Source organism: Arvicola amphibius, chromosome 10 (genome assembly GCF_903992535.2).
Source record: "Arvicola amphibius chromosome 10, mArvAmp1.2, whole genome shotgun sequence".
In the NCBI taxonomy this organism is placed as follows: Eukaryota; Metazoa; Chordata; class Mammalia; order Rodentia; family Cricetidae; genus Arvicola; species Arvicola amphibius.
Window position 1 is genome coordinate 120,200,239 of NC_052056.1, and position 22,993 is coordinate 120,223,231.

Consider the following 22,993-nt stretch of genomic DNA (forward strand, 5'->3'; position numbering starts at 1 on the left):
AGGTCAGAAGAAGAACTTTGCCCTGGTTGTGATATACTTGTGGGTGCTAGGAACCAAACCTGAGTCCTGCAAGAGCAAGAAGTGCTTTTAACTTCTGAGCCATCTCTCCTACCCCACATTTGAGTGTTCTGCCTGTACATGTATGAACCCTTTGTGTGTGCCAGATGCCTTCAGAGGCCAGAAGAGAGCATTGGATCCCTTGGAATTAAGTAAGAGTTACGGTTTACAGTTGTGAGCCACATGAGTGCTGAGAAACTAATTTGGGTCCTCTGGAAGATCAGCAAATGTTCTTTATTACTGAGCCATCTCTCCAGTCCCTAAACTCAAGGTTTTGCACATGTCAATATGCTCCGCTCGCGCGCTCTCTCTCGCTCTCTCTCTCTCTCTCTCTCTCTCTCTCTCTCTCTCTCTCTCTCTCTCTCTCTCACACACACACACACACACACAGAGACTTTGGAAAACTTTTGTTTATTTGAACCTGTTTTTTCTGAGACAGGTTTCTCTGTGTAGTCCTGGCTTTCCTGGAATTCATTCTGAAAACCAGGCTGGCCTTGAACTCAGAGATCTGCCCGCCTCTGCCTCCCAAGTCCTGGGATTAAAGACATGCACCACCACCACCCAGCTCAGTTATATATATTCTAAAAACGATTTATTAATTTTTTATTTTCTGTGTACGAGTGTTTGTTGTTTCTCCTGCATGTATGTCTTTGATCCACATGTATGCATGGTGCTCAAGAGGGCCAGAGGAGGGTGCCAGACACTCTTGAACTGGAGTTAGAGATGATTCTGATCCCATGTGCATGCTGGGAATTGAAACTGCGTTCCTAGCCAGGCAGTGGTAACGCACACTTTTAATTCTAGCACTTGAGAGGCAGAAGCAGGTTAATCTCTTGAGTTCGAGGCCAGCCAGAGCTAGTTCCAGCACAGCCAGGGCTACAAAGAGACTAGGTCTTGAAAAACAAACAGTAAATGGAGGTTTTTTCTGACCTGCCCAGTCCTGAATCCCTTTCAAAATAATCACTCAGAGGTTTAATATTATTTACAAACTGTTTGGCCTATTAGCCCAGGCTTTTTATTAACTAGCTCGTACAACTAAATTAACCCTTTCTATAAGTCTGTATCTTACCACGAGCCTTGTGACTTGTCACCTCACATCTTGCTTTTCCCGCAGCTGCTGGCATCTCTCTGACCCTGTACTTCTCCCTGTATCTCTGCCTAGATTTCCTGCCTGGCTCTATTCTCCCTGGCTGTTGGCCAAATCAGCTTCTTTTTTAACTAGTGGTAATAAAACACATTCACAGCATGCAGGAAGACATTCTACAGCAACAAACAAAAAAGAAACTGGGTTCTCCAATAGTAGCAAGCGCTTTAGTCCCTGAATTCTCTCTCCAACCCTAAGTTATATGTTTTAATATAAACAAAATGAAGGTATATATGGAGGGGAGGAGTCCAAGTCCTCGGTTTCTGAGGCTCCTGCTGGAATCCCTTAGAGTCTGAGCATCCCCAGCATTAGCTGGACAAAAGGCTGTGCACCTGCAGTCTTAACTACTCAGGAGGTCTAAGCCTGGGACTCAGAGTGAGTCTGTGCATAACTGTCCCTTTGTTTGTTTTGTTTTTTTGATTTTGTTTTTGTTTTTCACGACAGAGTTTCGCTGTAGCTTTGGAGCCTGTCCAGGAACTAGCTCTTGTAGACCAGGCTGGCCTCGAACTCACAGAGATCCACCTGCCTCTGCCTCCCGAGTGCTGGGATTAAAGGCGTGCGCCACCACCGCCCAGCCACATAACTGTATTAAAGAAAAACAAAGTTCGCACTTTGAGTCAGGGTCTTACTGTATAGCAATGTAGCCCTCGTTGGCATGGAACTGGCTATGTAGATGAGGTTGGCCTCCAGCTCGGAGACCTGCCTGCCTCTGCATCTTCCTCCAGAGTGCCAGGACTGTGCAACCATGTGTAGCTAAGTTTTTCCTTTTTCTGTTTAAAGTCAGTAAACTATGTTTCCATATTGCAGTAGGATGACAATGTGATTTGGGGACCTTTCTGTTTTTGTGAGGTAGTTTGTATGTATGTGCTGTGTGTGTTACAATTTTACAGTTTGATTTTGATCTATTTAGTTGTATATGGTTCTTTTTCTTATAATTCATTCATTCATTCATTTTTTGACAAGGTCATACTGTCTATCCTCACAGAGATCTATGTGCCTCTTCCATTCACTGGGATTCAAGTTGTGTCATCATACCTAGCCATGTGTGGGGGATAGGTAGATGGGCCCGTACACATGCCATGGTGTGCATGTGTAGGTCAGAAGACAGCTTATGGTTCTCTCCTTCCATCATGTGGGTCATGGGAGTTGGACTCGGTCCTTCAGACTTGGTGGTCGGCTATAACATGCTGATCTATTTCACCTGTTCAGTGTTCATGGTTCTTAAATAAGTTTTCTTTTGCCTTAATTTTTTTTGTGGGTGTGCACATATGGAGACCAGAGGTTAGTGTTGAGAATCCTTATTGTTTCTACCTTATTTTTTTTGAGCATGTATCTCTCACTGAACTTAGAGGTTGTCTTTTGGGTAAACTGGATATCCATCAAGGCCATGGACTCCAGCTACCTCTGCCTCCCCTCCAGTTAGAGCTGTGCACTGGTGCATGCAGCTTTTTATGTGGGCACTGGGTCCTCATGCAGAGCCTCCTGTCCCATCCCCCCTTTTAAGCTGTTAAATGGGCATATGTAGTATACTGACCCAGGTTTTTTGTTTAATTCCATTAGTAATTTGTGAATATTGGCAACAAAATTCCTGAGGTTTATCCTCTTAGTTAGGGAAAACAAAAAACAGGGCAGCCAGGCTGAGTGTTGCATGCCTATAATTCTAGCAAGAGGCAGGAGAATGGGGATCCCAGGTTATTCTTGCCTGTGGAGTGAGTTTGAGGCCAGCCTGGAGCTATGTGAGACCTCTCTCCAAAACAAACCAAGCAGGCTCTTTTCCCAAAATATAGATGGTCAGCAGATGGACTGAAAAAGGTATTGTTGCTAATTAGAGAAATTCAAGTTTAAAATTAGAAACCAAAATCCAAATAAAATAAAATTGGAAATCATTTAGTTGCTATTGTACTAACAGGAATAGTGAGCTGACATTCTTTTTTTTTTTTTTTTGAGACAGAGTTTCTCTGTGGCTTTGGAGCCTGTCCTGGAACTAGCTCTTGTAGATCAGGCTGGTCTTGAACTCACAAAGATCTGCCTGTCTTTGCCTCCCAAGTGCTGGTATTAAAGGCGTGCGCCACCACTGCCCGGCTGACATTCTCTTTTATGATGCTGTTAGGGTATAAATCAGTTCTTAATTTCTACAATGCAACTTCAGGGTATGTAAAGGGCTTTTATGGTTATACTTCATAAGCTAATTTCACTTTAAATATTTGATATGACCATATAGACCTCTTTATAAAAAGCTCCAGTACTGTTATTAAACTAGCAGAAAGTTAGACACTGCCAAATGTATTGGTTATGTTATGCCGTTAGTTCATGGCAAGCAACTGTGTAGCCATTCACTGTGATTTTGAATAGTAGGTGACTTTCAAAAAATTTAAGTGTGTGAGGTGTGCTTGCCTGCATTTATATGTGTGTGTCATATTGGTGCCTGGTGCCCACAGAAGTCAGAAAAGGGCATCAGATCCCTTGGAACTGAAGTTATAAACAGTTGTGAGGCACCGTGTGAGTTTAGGAACTGAACTTGGGTCCTCTGTAAGAGCAGCAAGTGCTTTTAACATTGACCTATCTCTCCAGACCCACCTTTCTTTTGAGACAGTCTCATATAGCTTAGACTGGCTTTGAACATCAGTTTCCTGCCTCTACTTCCTAAGTGTAGAATTATAAGGGGTGCCACAGCTCTTGGCTGTTTATTTTGTTCTTTGCTTTTACGTGTGTGATGCATACGTGTATAAGCTTGTTTGTATGTAGGTGAACAGGTGTGAAGTTGATGTCAAATGTCGTCCTTGATCGCTCTCGTTTATTATAGATTGAGGCAGGGCCTGGAACTTGCTGATTTCTAGTTAGTCTAGCCAGCCATTTTCTCCCTGGGATTATAGGCGTTGTCATTACTTGCCTAGCTTTTACATGGATTCTGGGGATCTGAACTCCCGAGCTTTCAGTGAAGCACTTATCTACTGAATCACCTCCTCAGCCCCTTTACAGCTTTTGATTCTTGGTCTAGGGAGATGGCTCACTAAGAACCTGGTGCCAAGCCTGATGACTGTGCTTCTTTTTCTCCAGAGCCTGCACAGGGGTAGGAGAGAGCCCATTCCCACAGTTGTCCTTCTCACTCTACATGTATGCTGTTGCATGTGCATAGAGACACATAGACACATGCAGAATAAATAGCATGTAATAAAATTTAATCCAGAATTTCATTGTATAACTATATAACCAAAATTTGCCTGGACTTCACCATCTAGCACAGGCTGACCTTGAGTTTTTGGATGATCTTCCTGCCTCAGCCTCCCAAACGGGTAGATCAATAGGTGTGAGCAACCATGACTGGCTGAAGACTAGAGATATATGAAATTGCTTATAAAGTAACAAAAGAATATTTTGTATGTGACATGTGGCAAGTATATAAAAAGAAGCCAGGCATGGTGAGGGCATGCCTGCAGGCTCAGTACTCAGGGGCTGAGGCAGGAGTTCTAGGACAGTCTGGCTGTAGAGTAAAGCCCTGGCTCACAGAGCAAAAAGGGGAGAAAGGAAATTTGAGCATTTAATGAAGTAGTAGTTCATGGGTACTCTCAATTGTTTTATTTTTTTATAATTCGGTGTATATTCTTCTGATGTTAATGAATATGTAATTCTTTTATGTAATTGAAGAAAAAAGCCAGAAACATTTTTTGAGAGGAAGTAATTAGAGCTGATCTGATGTTCTCCTAGAACTCAGCTTTTGGCCTGTCAATTTGTTTTGTGGCAAACTGTCTCTTGCCTTGGCTGTCCTATAATTTACTGTAGACCTTGTTGGCCTCAAGATCTCCCTACTTCTGCCTACTGAGTGATAGTATTAAAAAGGCAGATGACACCATGCCTGGCCTTGTTTTGACTGTGTCCTTTGCTTTAGAGAAGCTTTTCAGTTTCAGGAGGTCCCATTTATTAATTGTTTCTCTCAGTGTCTGTGCTGCTGGAGTTATATTTAGGAAGTGGTTCCCTGTGCCAATGCGTTCAAGTGTACTTCCCACTTTCTCTTCTATAAGGTTCAATGTGGCTGGCTTTTTGTTGAGGTCTTTGATCCATTTGGACTTGAGTTTTGTTCATGGTGATAGATATGGGTCTATTTTCATTTTTCTACATGTTGATATCCAGTTATGCCAGCACCACTTGTTAAATATGCTTTCTTTTTTCCATTTGATGTTTTTTGCTTTTTTATCAAATATCAGGTATTTGAAGATGTGTGGATTGATATCCGGATCTTTTATTCTGTTCCATTGTTCTCCTGTCTGTTCTTATGGCAATACCAGGCTGTTTTCAGTGCCTTGCCTTGTTTTATATGCTTATTGGATATATCTGCTAAAGCCTAGGTCATCCTTCTGTAGAGTTCGTGCAGAAGTCTACACTACAGTAAACTCAAGGGCAGTGTCTGCCTTCTTCCTGTCAGGTCTCCAGAACAGATCCATTCCTCTAGTACAGAATGACTGTCCCAAAACCAGACAAAGCCCTGCCTTACTGTGGTTGGTTTTTCTCAAAGCACCAAGGCTCTGGACTAAGCTTAGCTTTTTTTAGAGGTTGTGGTAAGGCACATTTTCCTTATTTATTAATAAATATAACTTTGCTAGAAGATAAATCAGCCATGCAGGTGGAAAAACATAAAAACTTATTACTGTTTCTTTTTGCTTTCAGATGGAAAGAACTCAAATGGATCCAAGCGTTACAGTCGCAAGCGTGAACCTTCCTACCCCAAAAATGAAAATTTTAGCAACCAGTCCCGTCGCTCCAATTCACAGAAAAGCAAAACTTTTAACAAGATGCCTCCTCAGAGAGGTGGTGGCAGCAGCAAACCCTTTAGCTCTTCTTCTAATGGTGGAAGACGAGATGAGGTATGGAACCCAAGAATGGCCTTACAGAGCTTTGTTTTGGTTTGGTTTTTTTCCTTCCTCGGGGGTGGGGGGGGCGGGGGAGGAAGAGGGAGGGGAGAGGAGAGTGCACGTGTGCAGGTATTCAAGCTGTTCTTAGAAGCTGAAGGTTAGCCAGACCTGGAACCTTTGCCTCTTTTCCTCCCCTAGGGGCTATGAAAACCTCCTGGGAGGAGAGACTTGACAGTCACCTTTGAGAAAGGAAAGCAGCTGTGTATTGTCCTTTACTATCACTGTTGCGTCTTAGTTACCCTTTGGACTACTTAAGAAAGGAGTCACTGGGGGGGCTGGAGAGATGGCTCAGTGGTTAAGAGCATTGCCTGCTCTTCCAAAGGTCCTGAGTTCAATTCCCAGCAACCACATGGTGGCTCACAACCATCTGCAATGAGATCTGGTGCCCTCTTCTGGCCTGCAAGTATACATGTAAGCAGAACACTGTATATGTAATAAATAAATAAATATTTATTTAACTTTATTTTATGTGCATTTGGTATGAAGGTGTCAGATTCCCTGGAACTGGAGTTACAGACAGTTGTGAGCTGCCATGTGGGTGCTGGGAATTGAATAAATAAATATTTAAAAAAAAAAAAATGAGTCACTGTAGTGATATTTGCTTTGTAGAGTAAATGCTGGTGTCCTTAGTCTCAGACACCTGTCTTTAGGAGTCTTAGATTTGTTGTTGAGAGTAAAGATTCTTTTTTTTTTTAAAGATTTATTTATTTATTATGTATACAACATTCTGCCTCTATGTATGCCCGCACACCAGAGGAGGGCAACAGATCTCAGTACATATGGTTGTGAGCCACCATGTGGTTGCTGGGAATTGAACTCAGGACCTCCGGAAGAGCAGCTAGTGCTCTTAACCTCTGATCCATCTCTCCAGCCCGAGAGTAAAGATTCTTGATATGGAGGGTGTTCTAGCTGCTGGATTTAGGAAGCAGCATAAGTACTAATGGAGAAGACACTGCTCAGTGTCCTGTTGTTGGACTGTCTATGCTGTGTAGCCATTACAGAACAAGACAGATTTAGTAGATGTACTTGTAAAAGGATTACTTACTTATTGGAATTGTGTCAACAACTGAGGAGTTTGAAGTGCAGCATTAGACAAAGTATTCACTCTTTGTCCTCTAGGGGCTAGTTCTCTAGTCTGGTATGTCAGTCACAAGTATGCTGTATACCTGATGAATTAAACAGTGTAGATGGGAGAGAAGGGGAAAGAATTAAAAAAAAAAAATTAAGTGCTGGAGGAACTCTTGTTCTTTGAGGTACTTTATTTTTTCTTCCTTTTTATTTTCATAGTGTCTTTTTGAGAGGTATCACTGTATGACCTGGTCTGCTGTAGATCACAGGCCTGTCAAGCTGCAGAGGTAGATTCTGAGAGACAGCTGAATGAAGCAAGGGAACACTGCTAGAATTTAAAACTGCAGAACCATGCAGGAGCACCACAGGGTGTTGTAGGGAGCATTAAAGAGTGTTATAGGGAGCACTACGGGGTGTTGTAGGGAGCACTACGGTGTGCTGTAGGGAGCATTACAGGGTGTTTTAAGTTGCTCAGACTCAAGCACTGATTTCTGAACAGGAAGAAGCCAAATAAGGGTACAAAGAACTGAGAGCCATTGAGAAATGCTTGTCACTTTGCTCAAGTACTGCTGTTGAGTAAGACTAGACTAGAAGATGTGAAGGTTGGTCAGTAGGTCATTAGCCTTGGGGTCATTTGGGTAGAATGATGACAAAAATGTGCTTGGCCTAGAGTCGTGGGACAGTGGGAGGATAGGAAGAAGAAATGGCAGCATGGCCAGGAATTTGCCATCTGTGCTATAAAGGGAAGTAGAGCGGTGTGGTGGTGGTTTAAGTGTGAGAGGAGCTGGAGAAAATGGCGTAGCAGGAAGAGCGCTCTGCTGTTTTTGTTAGCTCACAGTCCCTGAAACTCCAGCTCCAGGGAATTGTTGTTGGCCTCTGGCAACCGTACTCTGATTCACACATCATGTACACAAACATGTACACATAATTTTAAAAAATATTAATGGGATCTTGTTTTTTTGTTTTGTTTTGAGATAGGGTCTCATTGTGTAGTCCTGTGTATACCAGACTGGCTTGAACTCACATAGATTCAACTACCTACTAGAATTCATTTGTTTGTTTTGAGGCAGGGTCTCACTGGCTAGCTGTCTGATTGGTCTGGAACTTATATGTAGACTAGGCTTAGACTCTCAGAGATCTGCCTACCTCTATCTCCTGAGTACTTGGGATTATGGGCATGTAAGCCACCACAACTAGCACCTAGCATGTAAACCACCACAACTGGCTTAGTAAAACCTTTTTATTTTTTATTTTTTTTAAAGCATGAGTGCAGGAGAGATTTTCTAGTGAGGGATAGGGAAGTGACAGCATATCTCCTAACAGGGCAGCTGATGAGAGCAAAAATCACTCAAGGAAAATGGTTGAGGGCTTCACAGTGCCCTTGACTTAGTCATGTAGGAAGAAGCAGCAGGGTTGGCATAAATGAGAGCCCTGCTGATTCAGCCACAGTAACGAGAGGGCGTGGCAGCAGGCTGTGGTGTTCTTAACTCATGGTGCTTATTTTCTCAGTGTAAGGTGATCTGAGAGTGGGTTTGGGAGCTTGAGGGGTGAAGGGATTTTTTGGGGGGAGAGTAGGATGAATGGGCTGAAGTGTAATTGCAGTATGGCTGCTAGCAATGTAAGGGGCTACTTTATTAAGACTTCCTTGTGTGACTGTATTCTTCATGTTTCTGCATCGGAGCTGCTGGGGTCGAGGGGTAAGGAGGTTTTGTTGTTTAAATTCAGCAGATAGAAGAGGGAACCCTAGGAACTAAGACAAATAAGGAAAAGGAATTTGGGAGATTTAATCATTGGTTTAGTGACCTGAGGGTAGAGGTAAAAAAAATTGGAATTAAGCAAGTGTGGAAGCACATATATACCATAAAAATCATACTTTGTCTGGAGACAGAGATGGGAGTGGGGTGGGGGTGGTGGACTGAGGTCTCTAGAGTTCCAAGCAAGTCAGGACTACATAGTGAGCTTTGTCTCAAACATAGACAACTCACAAACAAAATTGTGAGCACAGCGAGTTTCTGGTTCAAGTGATTTTCAGGTATGACAGTGAAGAGATACGTTTGTCAACAGCATGGTCTGAACTCTAGAGTGGTGCTGTCTAAGTGGAAAGCAAGCTGCAGGCCTGTAGTTCAGCATTTGGGAAACAGGAGCATGGATCCAAGGCTCTACAGCAAGACTACCTCAGATGCAGTGCTCCTGCACACCCCCTTCCCAAAGCCATGTATTTGTTTATTAGTGTGTGTGTGTGTGAGTGTGTGTACGTGAGTGCTTTGCCTGCATGTATGTCTGTGCAGTAGTACTTGTGCCAGATACTGGAAAAAGCCAAAAGAAGGTGTCAGATCCTCTGGAACTAGAGTTATAATCTGTTGTAAGATGCTATATAGTGGCTAGAAATTGAACCTCTGCATCAGAAACAAGTGCTATTTTTTGAAATGTCTCATTCTATAGCTTTGGCTGGCCTAGAGATTTGTAGACCAGGAGCTGGCCTTGAACAGTAATGGTATTAAAAGCATGTATCACCACACCTGGGGAATTATTTTCTTTAGCAGATCTACTGATCAAATCCAGGGCCTTGTACATGCTAGTCAGTTTTTTACCACTGAACTGTGTCCCCAGCTTCAGCAGCATGATTTTCTAGTTGTCACATTAGAAAGGTGGAAAGACAAGCTATACCAGGCTTTTTCTTTTGGGACCACCAATCAGCTCCCAAATCATACTAAAGGCATACACTTCCATACATATCTTAGGCAAGCATTTAAACCAGTGTTCTACTGTTTTCAGCCATGTGGAAGCAGGATTGTGTTGATTTCTGCTATCAGTTGGTAAATTCTTTCAATCTAAAATATTGTCATTCTTTCTAGGTAGCAGAGGCTCAACGGGCAGAGTTTAGCCCTGCCCAGTTCTCTGGCCCTAAGAAGATCAACCTGAACCACTTGTTGAATTTCACCTTTGAACCCCGTGGCCAGGCAGGTCACTTTGAAGGCAATGGAAATGGCAGCTGGGGAAAAAGAAACAAGTGGGGACATAAGCCTTTTAACAAGGAACTTTTTTTACAGGCCAAGTGAGTATTTCCACTCCTAAAATGAAATTGAAACTACTTAGATGGGTTGAACTCTGAAGGAAACTTCCTTTAAACTATTATGGGGGAAAAATAGAAAAGAAATTGATGTTGTCTTTTTTTTTTCCTGTCATGTTTCTGAGTGAATGTTCTCAGTACTTAGAGAACATAGTGCTTGGTGTTACTTCTGGGGCTAGGAATGGTGTGTGGTCTGAGCCTTGCTGTGCATTGGACTGGGAAGAAATCATGGGTCCAGGGAGGGTGGGGACCAAAGAAGAACAGTTTTGACTTAAGTGTTTGTGTGCTTAGCTTAGTAGAGGAAGAACTGAGGTGCAAGCAAAGATCTTCCACGGTGAGCTCTCCTGCACAGGCCAGTGTGGTGTAGACTATTTCCTCAGCTCTAATTGGACAGACCCTCTGCTCTGCAGGGCACACTTGACTTTGAGTGCTGTGGTTCTTTCCCTTTTGCAGTTCATACAGTGTTTCTTAGGCTGTGGATTCTATCTGGGGCCACCATTGTGAGTGGGAAACATGCCTTGGCTTTTTCTCTCAAGGCTTTAACTCAAGTTACCAGACACTTTTGATTAAATGGTTGCACAATGTTAGCACTTTGGGGGCTGGAGAGGTGGCTGCAAGGTTTAAGAGTACTGGCTTCTGTTCTAGAGGACCCAGACTTCCTGTTTTATTTTATTTTTTGACACGGGTTTTCTGTATAACCCTGATTGACCTTAAACTTGCCTCTACCTCCCGAGTGCTGTCATCATCTGGTGAGGACCCAGGTTCTTTTCCCAGCACCCACATAGCAGCTCACAGCCATCTGTAACTTGTTCCAGGGCACCTGATGCCCTCTTTTGGCCCTGAGGGCACTGCATTCAGCTAGTGCATAGGCTGGTGAAACACCCATACACACAAATTTATGTTAACCTTTATTTTTATTTAATTAACATAAGCAAACAAAAAAGTTTGCATCCTCTTTTTCAGAGATTTTATTTTAAACTGTGTGTGCACATGAATGTTGGTGTTCAAAGTGGGACAGGCTTTCAGTTCCCCCAGAACTGGAGTTGTAGACAGCTTTGAGCCTCCTGACATGAGTGCTAGGAACTGAACTCAGGTTCTCTGCAAGAGCAGTATTTTCTCTTAAGGTGACATCTCCAGCGTGTGTGTGTGTGTGTGTGTGTGTGTGTGTGTGCCAACTGTTACATTCTAGGAAGTTCTAGGAAGGCTCATTGCTAGGAACTGATAAAGATGGAGTAGGCAGGAAAGCTGCCTCTAACCCTCCCTTCCGCTTTTGTGAGTCATTAGATAGAAGATTGGCTCTTGGGCATAAACTGAAGCATCATTGTGTACTTAAATGCAAGACTGCTCTCAAATGATCGAGAATAGCTTTCTACTGCCTGGAAGATGAGCTGTATTCATAGGGTCCAAGGGTTGAGGGAGGAAGTCTCAGTCTGAGCTAATTTTAGTTCAAGGGAGAACAGCAGGGAACTTGGCTGGACTTGGAAGCAGAAGAAATAGTTGATGGATTTGGGCATCTGCCCAGTCTAGACTCCTCATGGAGCCAAGGCTCAGAGCTGTGGCTGATGTCTAGGGTCATGCTGCCACAGCCTGGCAGCCCCAGCTGCTCTTCACCAGCATCCTGATGGCCTCTGAGAGGTGATGAGTTTGTGCTGAGGCCCTGGTGATTCTGACAGTCTCCGTACCCTCTGTCTTCCCTTTTCTTTTTAGCTGCCAGTTTGTGGTGTCTGAAGACCAGGACTACACAGCTCATTTTGCTGACCCTGACACCTTAGTCAACTGGGACTTTGTGGAACAAGTGGTGAGTGAAGCGGCTTTGCCAAGTTTGTAATTGTCAGTGGGAGAGCTAAAGAAAAGCTGTTAGCAAGCTGTGTTAAATTTAGGATACTTTTTTTTTTTTTTTAAGGCAGGGTTTCTCTGTGTAGCCCTAAGCCCTAGCTGTACTGGAACTCACTCTGTAGACCAGGCTTCAAACTCAGAGATCCACCTGCCTCTGCCTCCCAAGTGCTGGGATTAAAGGCGTGCACCACCACCACCTGGCTTGGATATCATTTTTTTATTAGCCTTACGGCACATATTTTCCTGAGGTCAGTTTCTTGTTCCTCTTGGAGTTTATTTTGTTACCAAGTGGACTTGGGATATGGAAGGCTCTGCTCCAAGGGCATGTAAGCATTCCTTTTTATCAGTCACTCGCCCAGGAAGTCGTAACCAGGACTCTGTTAGAGGAGCTCAGCTACATAGACTTTTCTTTACTGGCAGCCCCTTGTAAGTAGTATCAGATTATCAGGTGGTTGCATTTTCTGCAAAGCCACGCCTGCATTTTTTTTCTGGTGAGGTTATGAACTTGTGTCTCCTTGCTGATTCTAGCGGTATATGATCTAGTTACTTTAAAATAATAAGTGCTATTACTTTTTATGTATGTTATTCTGACAAATTTGGACTCCTGTTACTTTAAAAATTTATACAATCATCTAAGAATGACATAGAATGCCTTAGAAGAAAAAACATTTTATATACATTGGTTAAAAAGCAGACACGTAAAGTGAAGGTCTTCACTACTCTATTGGAAGTTGATCAGTAAATTAAATGTGAATTTTTATGCCTCTACTAAATATATATTTAAAAATTGTAGCTAGGGGTAGAGAGGTGGCTCAGCTGTTGACAGCAGTGGTTGCTCCTCCAAAGGACCAGGATTCAATTCCCAACACCCATATGGCAGCTTACAACTGTAACTCCAGTTCCGGGGGATCTGACTTCTTTACACAGACATACATGCAGGCAAAACACTAGTCACTGCTCATAAATAAAAATAAATAAATTATTGTAGCCGGGCAGTGGTGTTGCACATCTTTAATCCCAGCACTCGGAAATAGAGACAGGCGGATCTCTGTGAGTTTGAGGCCAGCCTGGTCTACAAAAGGAGTTCTAGGACAGACTCCATAGCTACTGGAAACCCTGTCTTGAAAAACTAAAAAAGTAAATGGAATGCTGTAATTTATGTCATTTTCCCGTAATGTAGACCCTCCAAGTGTCTGGTTAACTGTCCTATTTGATTAGCCCGTGATTGTGGCTTTCTTAATTTGCTTAAAGTATGTTATGTATCCTTACACTTGTACTGTTAAACAGGTTTTATTTATTCTTTTTTTGTTTTTCGAGACAGGGTTTCTCTGTAGCTTTGGAGCCTGTCCTGAAACTAGCTCTTGTAGACCAGGCTGGTCTCGAACTCACAGAGATTCATCTACCTCTGCCTCCCCAGTGCCAGGAGTATAGGCGTGTGCCACCCCTGCCTATGTATTTGTAAGTACACTGAGTGCAGGCCTGGTACCTGTATAGGCCAGAAAGGGGCGTTAGATCTCCTGGAACTGGAGTTACAGAGGGTCATGAGCTATATGTGAGTGCTGGGAACTGAATCTGGGTCCTCTGCAAGACCAATTTTTATTGCCGTAACGAGACATGAATTATAGAAGAAACTTTAATTGAGCACTTGCTTACAGTTTCAGAGGATACGTCCATGACTATCCTGGAGGGGAACGTGGCAGCAGGCATGGTACTAGAGCAGTAGCAGAGAATTTACACATTGAACCAACAACCAGCAAGCAGAGACAGAGCTAACTGGGAATGGCACGGAGGCCATTCTCATTCAGACCACACAGTGGAGCAGCAAGTGCTCTGATTGCTGAGCCGGGTCTCCAGCCGACTCTTTAAACAGTCTTGTAAAGAAGTGGTGAGATTAAGAGAAGAGAAGAGAGGCTTCTGACTTTCTCAGCCTCTCCATAGTCAGTTCTGAAAGCAGTGATGGTGTGCTGTCATTGCGTTTCAGCGCATCTGTAGCCATGAAGTGCCATCTTGCCCAATATGCCTCTACCCACCTACTGCAGCCAAGATAACCCGCTGTGGACACATTTTCTGCTGGGCATGCATCCTGCACTATCTTTCACTCAGTGAGAAAGCCTGGAGTAAATGTCCCATCTGCTACAGTTCTGTGCATAAGAAGGATCTCAAGAGGTAAGACTGAGAGTCATTAGACCCTAGCCTGCTGCCTCCTCACTCTGCTTCATCTTACTCTGCTAAACGTCTTTGTTCTCAGTGTTGTTGCCACAGAGTCACGCCAGTATGCTGTGGGTGATACCATTACAATGCAGCTGATGAAGAGAGAGAAAGGAGTGTTGGTGGCCTTGCCTAAATCCAAGTGGATGAATGTAGACCAGCCTATTCATCTAGGAGGTGAGCATGAGTCATTTAGAGGGTGCACACCTTTTATCCCAGCACTCAGGGCAGCAGAGGCAGGAGGATCTCTTGAGTTCAAGGCCATTCTGGCCTACAGAGTAAGTTTTAGGACAGATAGGGCTATACAGAGAAATCCTGTCTCAAAAACAACAGCAACAATAAAAATCCATCCTTTGGCTTAAACCAGTTTTAGCCATATAATGAGAACCTGTCCCTAAACAGGGGATGTAGCACAGGGGCAGCCTAGCATGCACAAGTCTATAGGTTCAACTCCCGGCACTGACAGAGCAGAAATACAAGGGAAGAGCTAGCCAGAGTGATGCACACTTGTAATCCTAGCACTTAGGAGGGTGAGACTGAAAGACCAGAAGAAGTTCAAGGTCACCCTTGACTACATAGCAAGTTGGAGCCACCTTGAACTTCATGGGACACTGTCTCAAAAAACCAAAGTATTGGGGAAGTAAGGAAATAAGTCATCTATGAGTCTTTTTCCTAAAGGTACCCCCAAAATATTAGGCTTCTTCAGTTCACACATTCTTTTGAGATTGGGGTTAGCTATGCTAGTTTGACAGCTGTTATGTTGTTTATTATATGGCTCTAGGATTTTGCTTTTTCTTTTCTTTTTTTTTTTTTTTTTTTAAAGATTTTTTTTTATTATGCATACAACATTCTGCCTCCATGTATGCCCGCACGCCAGAAGAGGGCGCCAGATCATTACAGATGGTTGTGAGCCACCATGTGGTTGCTGGGAATTGAACTCAGGACCTCCAGAAGAGCAGCCAGTGCTCTTAACCGCTGAGCCATCTCTCCAGCCCCAGTGTTTTATTTTTAAAATAATTTAAATTCTTTTAACTGCTGCGGTGTCTCCAGCCCTTACACAGTAGATGGACGATACAGTGCTTGTTCACATCACTGGTACCTCATTCTTAGAAAACATCTTTCTAAGCATTTACTTATGGTTAGACTTAATGTTCTAATTAGTAGATATTAGACTGATTTTTTTAAATTATTTATTCTTATGTATATTGGTGTTTTGCCTGCATTTATGTCCGTGTAAGAGGGTCAGATCTTGGAGTTTCAGACAGTTGTGAGCTGCCATGTGGGTACTGGGAATTGAACCCTGGTCCTCTGGAAGAATAGCCAGTGCTCTTACCCGCTGAGCCATCTCCCCAGTCCTTTTTTTCTGGTTTCTTAGACTTCTTGAATTAACTTAGTTTAAGATTATTGTTAATGTTTTCAGGAAGTTATACTTAGTCTTGTTTTTTCCTAGGTCAGAAAAAAGTATGTGTGAGACAGTTTCTGTCCAGTCACAGCACCTGAGAGCTGTTTGTGACCCATTGCTTTTCTTGCAGATGAACAGCACAGCCAGTACTCCAAGTTGCTGCTGGCCTCTAAGGAGCAGGTGCTGCACCGAGTAGTTCTGGAAGAGAGAATAGCGCTGGAGCAGCAGCTTGCAGAGGAGAAGCACACTCCTGAGTCCTGCTTTATCGAGGCTGCTATCCAGGAGGTTAAGGTAAGTACATTGGGAACGGAAAACCAATGAAAACCAAGTTCCCGCAGATCCAGGAGATTGAGAACGTTATTTAAGTGGTAAGAGGAAGGAAGGATTGACTTTGCGAGCTTTCAGACTCTTTTAGAGCTAAAAGTAACTGCTCAGAATGTTTTTGTGACTCACTGTCACAATGGGTTTCTTTTTGAGCTGTATTCTCAGTTAATAAGCAAGTTAGTTTTGTCCTTGTCTAGGAAAATACTTACAGTTATGAACGTGTTTTGGAGACATTGCAGAGAGTGTATTATGGTTTGCCTGCCAGGCCTTGGCAACACTTGTTAAGATTTGGAGTAAGTTGGGACTGGAGAGATGGTTCAGGGGTTAAGAGCACCGCCTGCTCTTCCAAAGGTCCTGTGGTTCAATTCCCAGCAACCACATAGTGACTCAAAACCATCTATATTGAAATCTGGTGCCCTCTTCTGGCCTGCAGGCAGAGCACTGAGAATACTGTATACATAATAAATAAATAAATCTTTAAAAAAAAAGATTTGGAGTAAGTAGAATTAGCCAAAGAAAGAATTCAGTAGCTCTTGTATCCTCTTTTAAAACAGGGATTCTTAAACTTGGGCCGTGAGAATCACTCACTTGCTTGACCTTCAAAATGAGTATGTTTCTGGTTTTTTCTCTGGTGGTCTTAGATTCGGGAAGAGGCTCTGTCTGGAGTAGCTGGAGGCAGAGGGGAGGTCCCTGGAGTTGTGGCTGCTCTGGAACAACTGGTGCTGATGGCTCCCCTGGCAAAGGAGTCTGTTTTCCAACCCAGGAAGGTTAGTGTGCCTGTTAGAACTGAGTGACTGTCATTCTTAAGACTGCTGTGGGCTGTGGGGCTGGTGTGAGGAAGAGATGGAGACTGTTGGCTGTGTCCTTGTGACCAGGTCTGTCAGCCTTTTCCAGGGATGGGGATGGCCATGAGAGCTCAGATGAGTATCCAGGGATCTTAGGCCTATCTTTGCCACATCATTTCATGAACAGGGCATAGTACTTTCTGTTGACCTACGGTTTGTTCCAGCAGGGTGTGCTAGAATATCTGTCTGCTTTCGATGAAGAAACTGCAGAAGTTTGTTCTCTGGATTCCCCTCGTCCTCTTGCTCTCCCTTTGGTAGAAGAAGAGGAAGCAGTGTCTGAGCCAGAACCTGAGGGGTTGCCAGAAGCCTGTGAGGAGTCAGAGGTAGCAGATGACAATCTTGGGGAGGGGACCATTTGTACTGAGTCAAGCCAGGAGGAACCCATCACTATGCCAGGCTTCACCCAGCTGAGCAGCTCTCCTTGTTACTACTTCTACCAAGGTGAGGGCCCCAGGAGGAGGGCTGGGTTTCCTTAAAAGGTATTTGAAAGGAATGACCTGGCACTCTGAACAGGGGGAGGCGTCTTTACCAGATCCTGGGGGTTGACTGACTGCTTTCCAGCAGCAAGTAGGAGTGGCAGGCCTAGCTGGGAGAGGTCCCTGCTGAAGGTTGGCCTGTGATAGAGCTCTTGTCTTTAGCGGAGGATGGACAACACATGTTCCTGCACCCTGTCAATGTGCGCTGCCTTGTGCGGGAGTATGGCAGCCTGGAGCAGAGCCCAGAGAAGATCTCAGCGACAGTGGTAGAGATTGCTGGGTATTCCATGTCTGAGGTAAGGCTTTCTGTTGAGGGGAATAGCAGGATGTGACATTAGCCTAATCTCTTTGGGGTAGGCCTAACTAGAGTAAGACTACAGACCTTTGGGGCCCTTAATAAGTTTGTTGTGGTTTATTTGTTTGTTTATTTTTGAGGCAGGGTTTCTCCTATATCCCTGGCTGTCCTGAAACTTGTTGTTTAGAACAGACTGGCCTTATGCTCAGATTCACCTGCCTCTGCCTACCAAGTGCTGGGATTACAGGTGTGTGCCACCACACTCGACCTTTACTAGTTTTTTGAGAGGGTGTCTCATGCAGCCTAGGCTCTGTAGATAAGGATGTCTGTCTGAACTTGTGTCCCTCCTACCTCTATCGCAGAAGTGCTGTGGTTTGTTTAAGCTTGTTGTAGTCCCGGGTGACAACTCAGTGTGTGTGCCGGCGCACTCTGTTAGTGATGGTGCAGTGAAGTGTGTTAAATGTTAGATGCTGCTTTAAGATTGTGCCAGGTCTCAGTGTCAGGTGTACTGCCCTGCTTCTCAGGGTCATTTTCTGCGATTGGGGTATTGGTTTCTTCTTTTTCATTCCATATGCATTTGTTCTTGTCCCACCCACCCCCCTTTAAATTGATTTTTTTTTAAATAGTTTTTCAAGACAGGGTTTCTCTGTAGTTTTGGAGCCTGTCCTATAACTAGCTCTTGTAGACCAGGCTGGTCTCAAACTCACAAAGATCCACCTGCCTCTGTAGTGGGGAGCTGCGGGCCTGCTTTTCGCCCTGCCCGGATCCCACATGGTTAGCTTATGCCCCGAAATAACAACACACAAATTATATTCTTTTAAAGACTGCCTGGCCCATTATTTTCAGCCTCTCACTCACATCTTGATTAACCCATATCTAATAATCTGTGTAGCACCATGAAGTGGTGCCTTACCGTTTAGTTTCTAGCATACGTCCATCTTGGGCTGGAGCTTCATCGCATCTGGTTCAGAGAGCAGAGGCAGGGCAATTGTCTGAGCCATCTTCCTCACTTCCTTCTTCCTGTTCTGTCTACTCCACCCACCTATGTTCTAACCTATGAGGCCAAGCAGTTTCTTTATTAATTAACCAATGAAATCATCAGATAGATAGAAGACACACCTACATCATGCCTCTGCTTCCTGAGTGCTGGAATTAAAGGTGTGAGCCACCACCGCCCGGCTTAAATTGATTTTTATTTATTTTTTTGAGGCAAGATCTTGTTATGTAGTTCTCTGGCTATGCTAGAGCTTGCTGTGTAGACCAGACTGGCCAAGTGTGCACCACCACACCCTCCCTTTTCTCTCTTTTTATGGTTGAGAGAAATGTTCAAAACCCCAAAGTCCTTCAATGTTTTATGCTTGGTCACACAGACACGAGTGTGTTTTTAGTTTTGAAAGGTACCTTTGAATTATGGTTTGGTTTACATATGCGAATTTTTTGTCATTCAGTAAATATGCCTGTCTTGATTATAGAACTGTAGACGTAAAATAAAGGATCCATGGGTGACAGGCAGTGGTGGCGCACACCTTTAATCCCAGCACTTGGGAGGCAGAGGCAGGCGGATCTCTCTGAGTTTGAGGCCAGGCTGGTCTACAAGAGCTAGTTCCAGGACAGGCTCCAAAGCCACAGAGAAACCCTGTCTCAAAAAACAAAACAAAACAAAAAAACAAACAAAAAACAAACTTTGCATGAAATAAATCCAGAAAAAGAATAGAAACTTAAGCGAAGACTTTGGTTTTGTGTTCCACTCGGTGGGTCCTGCTTTGCCCTTCGTCCTTTCCATTGTCATTGATTCTATCAGTGGTTCCCTGTTTCAGGCTTTTGTTTGTTTCATTGTCATTGAGTACATACACTTTGCTTTTTCCTGTTCACTCTCTGATAGTGGACCCTAGACAGTTAGAGACAATGGCCAGCTTTAGATCAGTTTGTTACCGGACTCAATTTACTCACTTACAGCTCAATCCAAAGAGCCCTGAGTCTGATGAATTGATGAATGTTCTTCTTCTTCTTCTTTTGTTTTGTTTTGTTTTTGTGCGCGGTGTGGGGTATGAGTGCTCTGCAGGCCAGAACAGGGCAGCAAATCCCATTACAGATGGTGTGAGCCACCGTGTGGGTGCTGGGAATTGACTCAGGACCTCTGGAAGAGCAACCAGTGCTCTTAACCGTCACTCAGTCATCTCTCCATCATCCCCGCCCCCAATGGATGTTCCACCTGTAGGTTGCCCATAGTATCTGCCTTTCAAAAGAGCAGTAACAGTGGCATTCTTCTGAGTCACAGCGCTGAGTGTGTATACTGTTGGGATGCTGGGTTGGGATCCTTTGCTCTTAAGAGCTGTTGAGCATTGGTTCTATTTTCAATGTAGGATGTTCGACAGCGCCATAGGTATCTCTCTCACTTGCCACTCACCTGTGAGTTCAGCATCTGTGAACTGGCTCTGCAGCCTCCTGTGGTCTCTAAGGAAACTCTCGAGATGTTCTCAGGTGAGAAAGAACTGTTTTGCTTCTCTTTGTACTGGGAACCTAGTATGGGAGGGAGGGCTTAAGCTAAAACCTAAAACAAGATGCATTCGTCTAGGCCAGATGACCCACTGTCCACTAGTCATCTAGGAAGAGTTAATGGTGGGTGATCTGGCTTTCTTACAACGTGACCAACCCACAGGTGACATTGAGAAAAGAAAGCGTCAGCGCCAAAAGAAGGCTCGAGAGGAGCGACGCCGAGAGCGCAGAATTGAAATGGAGGAGAACAAGAGACAGGGCAGGTGTAAGTTCAAGAGCTCTTGTGTTTGCTTAGCTTTGCTGTGTGTGAATCTTGCAGAAACCAGGCTGATTGCTTATGCTCTACCGTCCCATGGCAGGGAATTGGAGTGCTGTTGAAAGTGCTGGGGAGCTGCCTGCCTTAGACATGATTGTTGAAAGGCAGTGTTCACTGTGAGACCCGTGGAAAACATGTGCAGGGTTTGGGCGTGAGAGCTCTGTTGATCAGGATGCAGTCTTCTGATTTGACTCTCGAATAAGTCACTAAATCCAGGGGATTAATGTGACTTGAAGGCCTCGTTATCCACTAGAAAACAAGCACTAGAGCTGGGTCTGGTGACTTAGACTGGAAACTTAGATGCAGAGATAAAGTAAAAAAATGCTGGGCGTGGTAGCGGACGCCTTTAATCCCAGTACTCAGGAGTAAGAGGCAGGTGGGTTTCTTTGAGTTTGAGGCCAGCCTGGTCTACAGATCCAGTTCTAGGACAGGTAGGACTGTCACATAGAGAAGACCTGTCTCAGAGAAAGGGGGGGGAGGGCAGACAAGCTGAGGACTGGGGAAAGGACTAAGCTCTCCCGGTTCCATCCAGTATGGCAAATAAAAGTTGGCTTGGTAGAGTGGAGTGAGTATATGCTTGGGCTTTTAGAACCTTGTAGCAAGTTTAGGGTGTTAAGAAAACAAATGTCTCAAAAAAAAGTTTTATTGTCTTTTTTCTCTTCTTATTTCATTTAAAGTTTATTGTTGTGTTTTGTTTTTGAGACAACAGCTCACTGTTTAGCCTGAACCTACTTACTGTGTAGACCTGACTGACCTTGAGCTGTCTCTTGAGGGCTGAAGCTGTCTAGGCTTGTACCATAGCTAGTCTTCTCTTTTTGAGGGAGTGGGGGTAGTAAGGCTTTGGTTTATATAGCCTAGGATGGCCTTAAATTTGCTCTTACTGTTTCAGCCTCTTTTATGCTGGATTACACATAGCATGGATTATTGTATGAAAGCATGACATAGATTCATAATTGTTTGCATCCTCTAGGCCCTCCAGATTGCCCCTCTCTAGAAAAATTCCAAACAGTTGTGTAATGGACTTATTTAACCTTTGCTTTGCAGATCCTGAAGTCCACATTCCCCTAGAGAACCTTCAGCAGTTTCCTGCCTTCAATTCCTATACCTGCTCCTCTGATTCTGCTTTGGGTCCCACCAGCACAGAGGGCCATGGGGCCCTCTCCCTTTCTCCTCTTAGCAGAAGTCCAGGTTCTCATGCAGGTAAAGAGTTGTTATTTAGTGAATTCTGCTACTGGCTAGAGCTTTAGTTTGATTTTTAAGTGTGTCTCTCTTTGTGTGTGTGTGTGTGTGTGTGTGTGTGTGTGTGTGTGTGTGGTTGGTTGGTTGGTTGGTTACTGGAAGCCAAACCCAGGTCCTCTGCAAGAACAAGTGCTCTTAACCACTGAGCCAACTCTCCATGCCCTAGACCTTAAACAAAGTCCTAGTGTCTGAATTTACAACTCTGACCAACTTGGCATAATGTGACTTTAAGTGAAAACCTTGACAGTCCTGAGTTAGTTACACTGATTGTTACTTTATTGCCCTTGCCTGTTGGTTATGCTGGCTTAGACCTTGTCGGCTTCTCAACCTCGGAGCAGTTTGTTTCCTTGGACCCATCTGTTCTGGGTTTTGTTTTTGTTTTATTTTCCTCTTCTCCTAGTTTTCATGTTTGAGCATGTTTGTTACTGTCTCTGTTGTAATATTGGTTGTAATTAGGGGAAAATAAGTTTACTAAATGCGCAGTAGGAAATAGTTCATTTAAAAATTTGTTTATGGGCCATATGTGGGCCACCTGCTGTGGTACACTGGGCTTTTCCACATCAGTCATCATTATCCTACAGACTTACCTATAGGCTATTCTTAGGAGGTTATTACCTCAATGGAGTTAAGATTCCTACTTCCTAGGCGACCTTAGTGTGTGTAAAGTTGACATAAAAACTAGCCAGCATAGATCCTGAGACTAATAATATATAGGAACTTCAGTGGTAGGAACTGGGGCTAGAACTTGGTTCTTGAGGACAGTCTATGATGCTTTTCCAGTTAACTGGGAAGGAAATTGCTATGTGAAAGAATGCTATGACTCACCGGTTAAACTAACTGAGGGCTAGAGGATGTTTTCATCTGACAGGTTTTGTTTTGTTTTGCAATTCTGGGCTTCTAAGGCATCAGGAAGAATAGTTTGATCCTCAGAGTGAAACTGCCAACTAATGTTGGGTTAGCGTGGAAGCCCTGCTACTAGGAGAGACATTGTGCCCTTGCCTAGCATTCCCGAGCCAGTGGAGAGACTGATGTGTGAGAAAGGAAAGAATACTACTTAGGACTCTTGAGGAAGACTAAATAACTTGGTGTGTGTCTTAAATCCTGAGTATTTCCATGTCATGGAAATGGTGGCTGGCCATAAAGGAGATCTGGATGGATTTTTTTCTTGAAGTTGTCTGCCCACATAAAACCAATCAATAGCTAACAACTAATCTTTGAGAGCCAGCCTTTTGTTCTTACATTTTGAGACAGGCTTGCTATGTAGCCCACTCTGACTTTGAACTCATGATGCACCTGCTTCAACTTACTAA

General features: G+C 43.8%; 1 protein-coding gene across 4 annotated transcripts in view; it reads left to right on the top strand.

Annotated features, from left to right (window-relative positions):
- The window catches only part of Rnf10 (ring finger protein 10), a 41,534-nt gene that overhangs the window by 11,770 nt on the left and 6,771 nt on the right, over nucleotides 1-22,993 (top strand). For 2 of the 4 annotated variants that reach the window (XM_038344701.2, XM_038344703.2), the window contains exons 2-13: nucleotides 5,864-6,060; nucleotides 10,032-10,231; nucleotides 11,954-12,044; nucleotides 14,064-14,248; nucleotides 14,331-14,467; nucleotides 15,823-15,983; nucleotides 16,658-16,783; nucleotides 17,026-17,302; nucleotides 17,500-17,633; nucleotides 19,996-20,113; nucleotides 20,292-20,393; nucleotides 21,489-21,644. In XM_038344701.2, coding sequence (XP_038200629.1) covers nucleotides 5,864-6,060; nucleotides 10,032-10,231; nucleotides 11,954-12,044; nucleotides 14,064-14,248; nucleotides 14,331-14,467; nucleotides 15,823-15,983; nucleotides 16,658-16,783; nucleotides 17,026-17,302; nucleotides 17,500-17,633; nucleotides 19,996-20,113; nucleotides 20,292-20,393; nucleotides 21,489-21,644 — 1,884 coding nt within the window. The remainder of the gene's footprint in view (nucleotides 1-5,863; nucleotides 6,061-10,031; nucleotides 10,232-11,953; nucleotides 12,045-14,063; nucleotides 14,249-14,330; nucleotides 14,468-15,822; nucleotides 15,984-16,657; nucleotides 16,784-17,025; nucleotides 17,303-17,499; nucleotides 17,634-19,995; nucleotides 20,114-20,291; nucleotides 20,394-21,488; nucleotides 21,645-22,993) is intronic. The other 2 variants (XM_038344704.2, XM_038344702.2) reach the window with 1 other exon arrangement.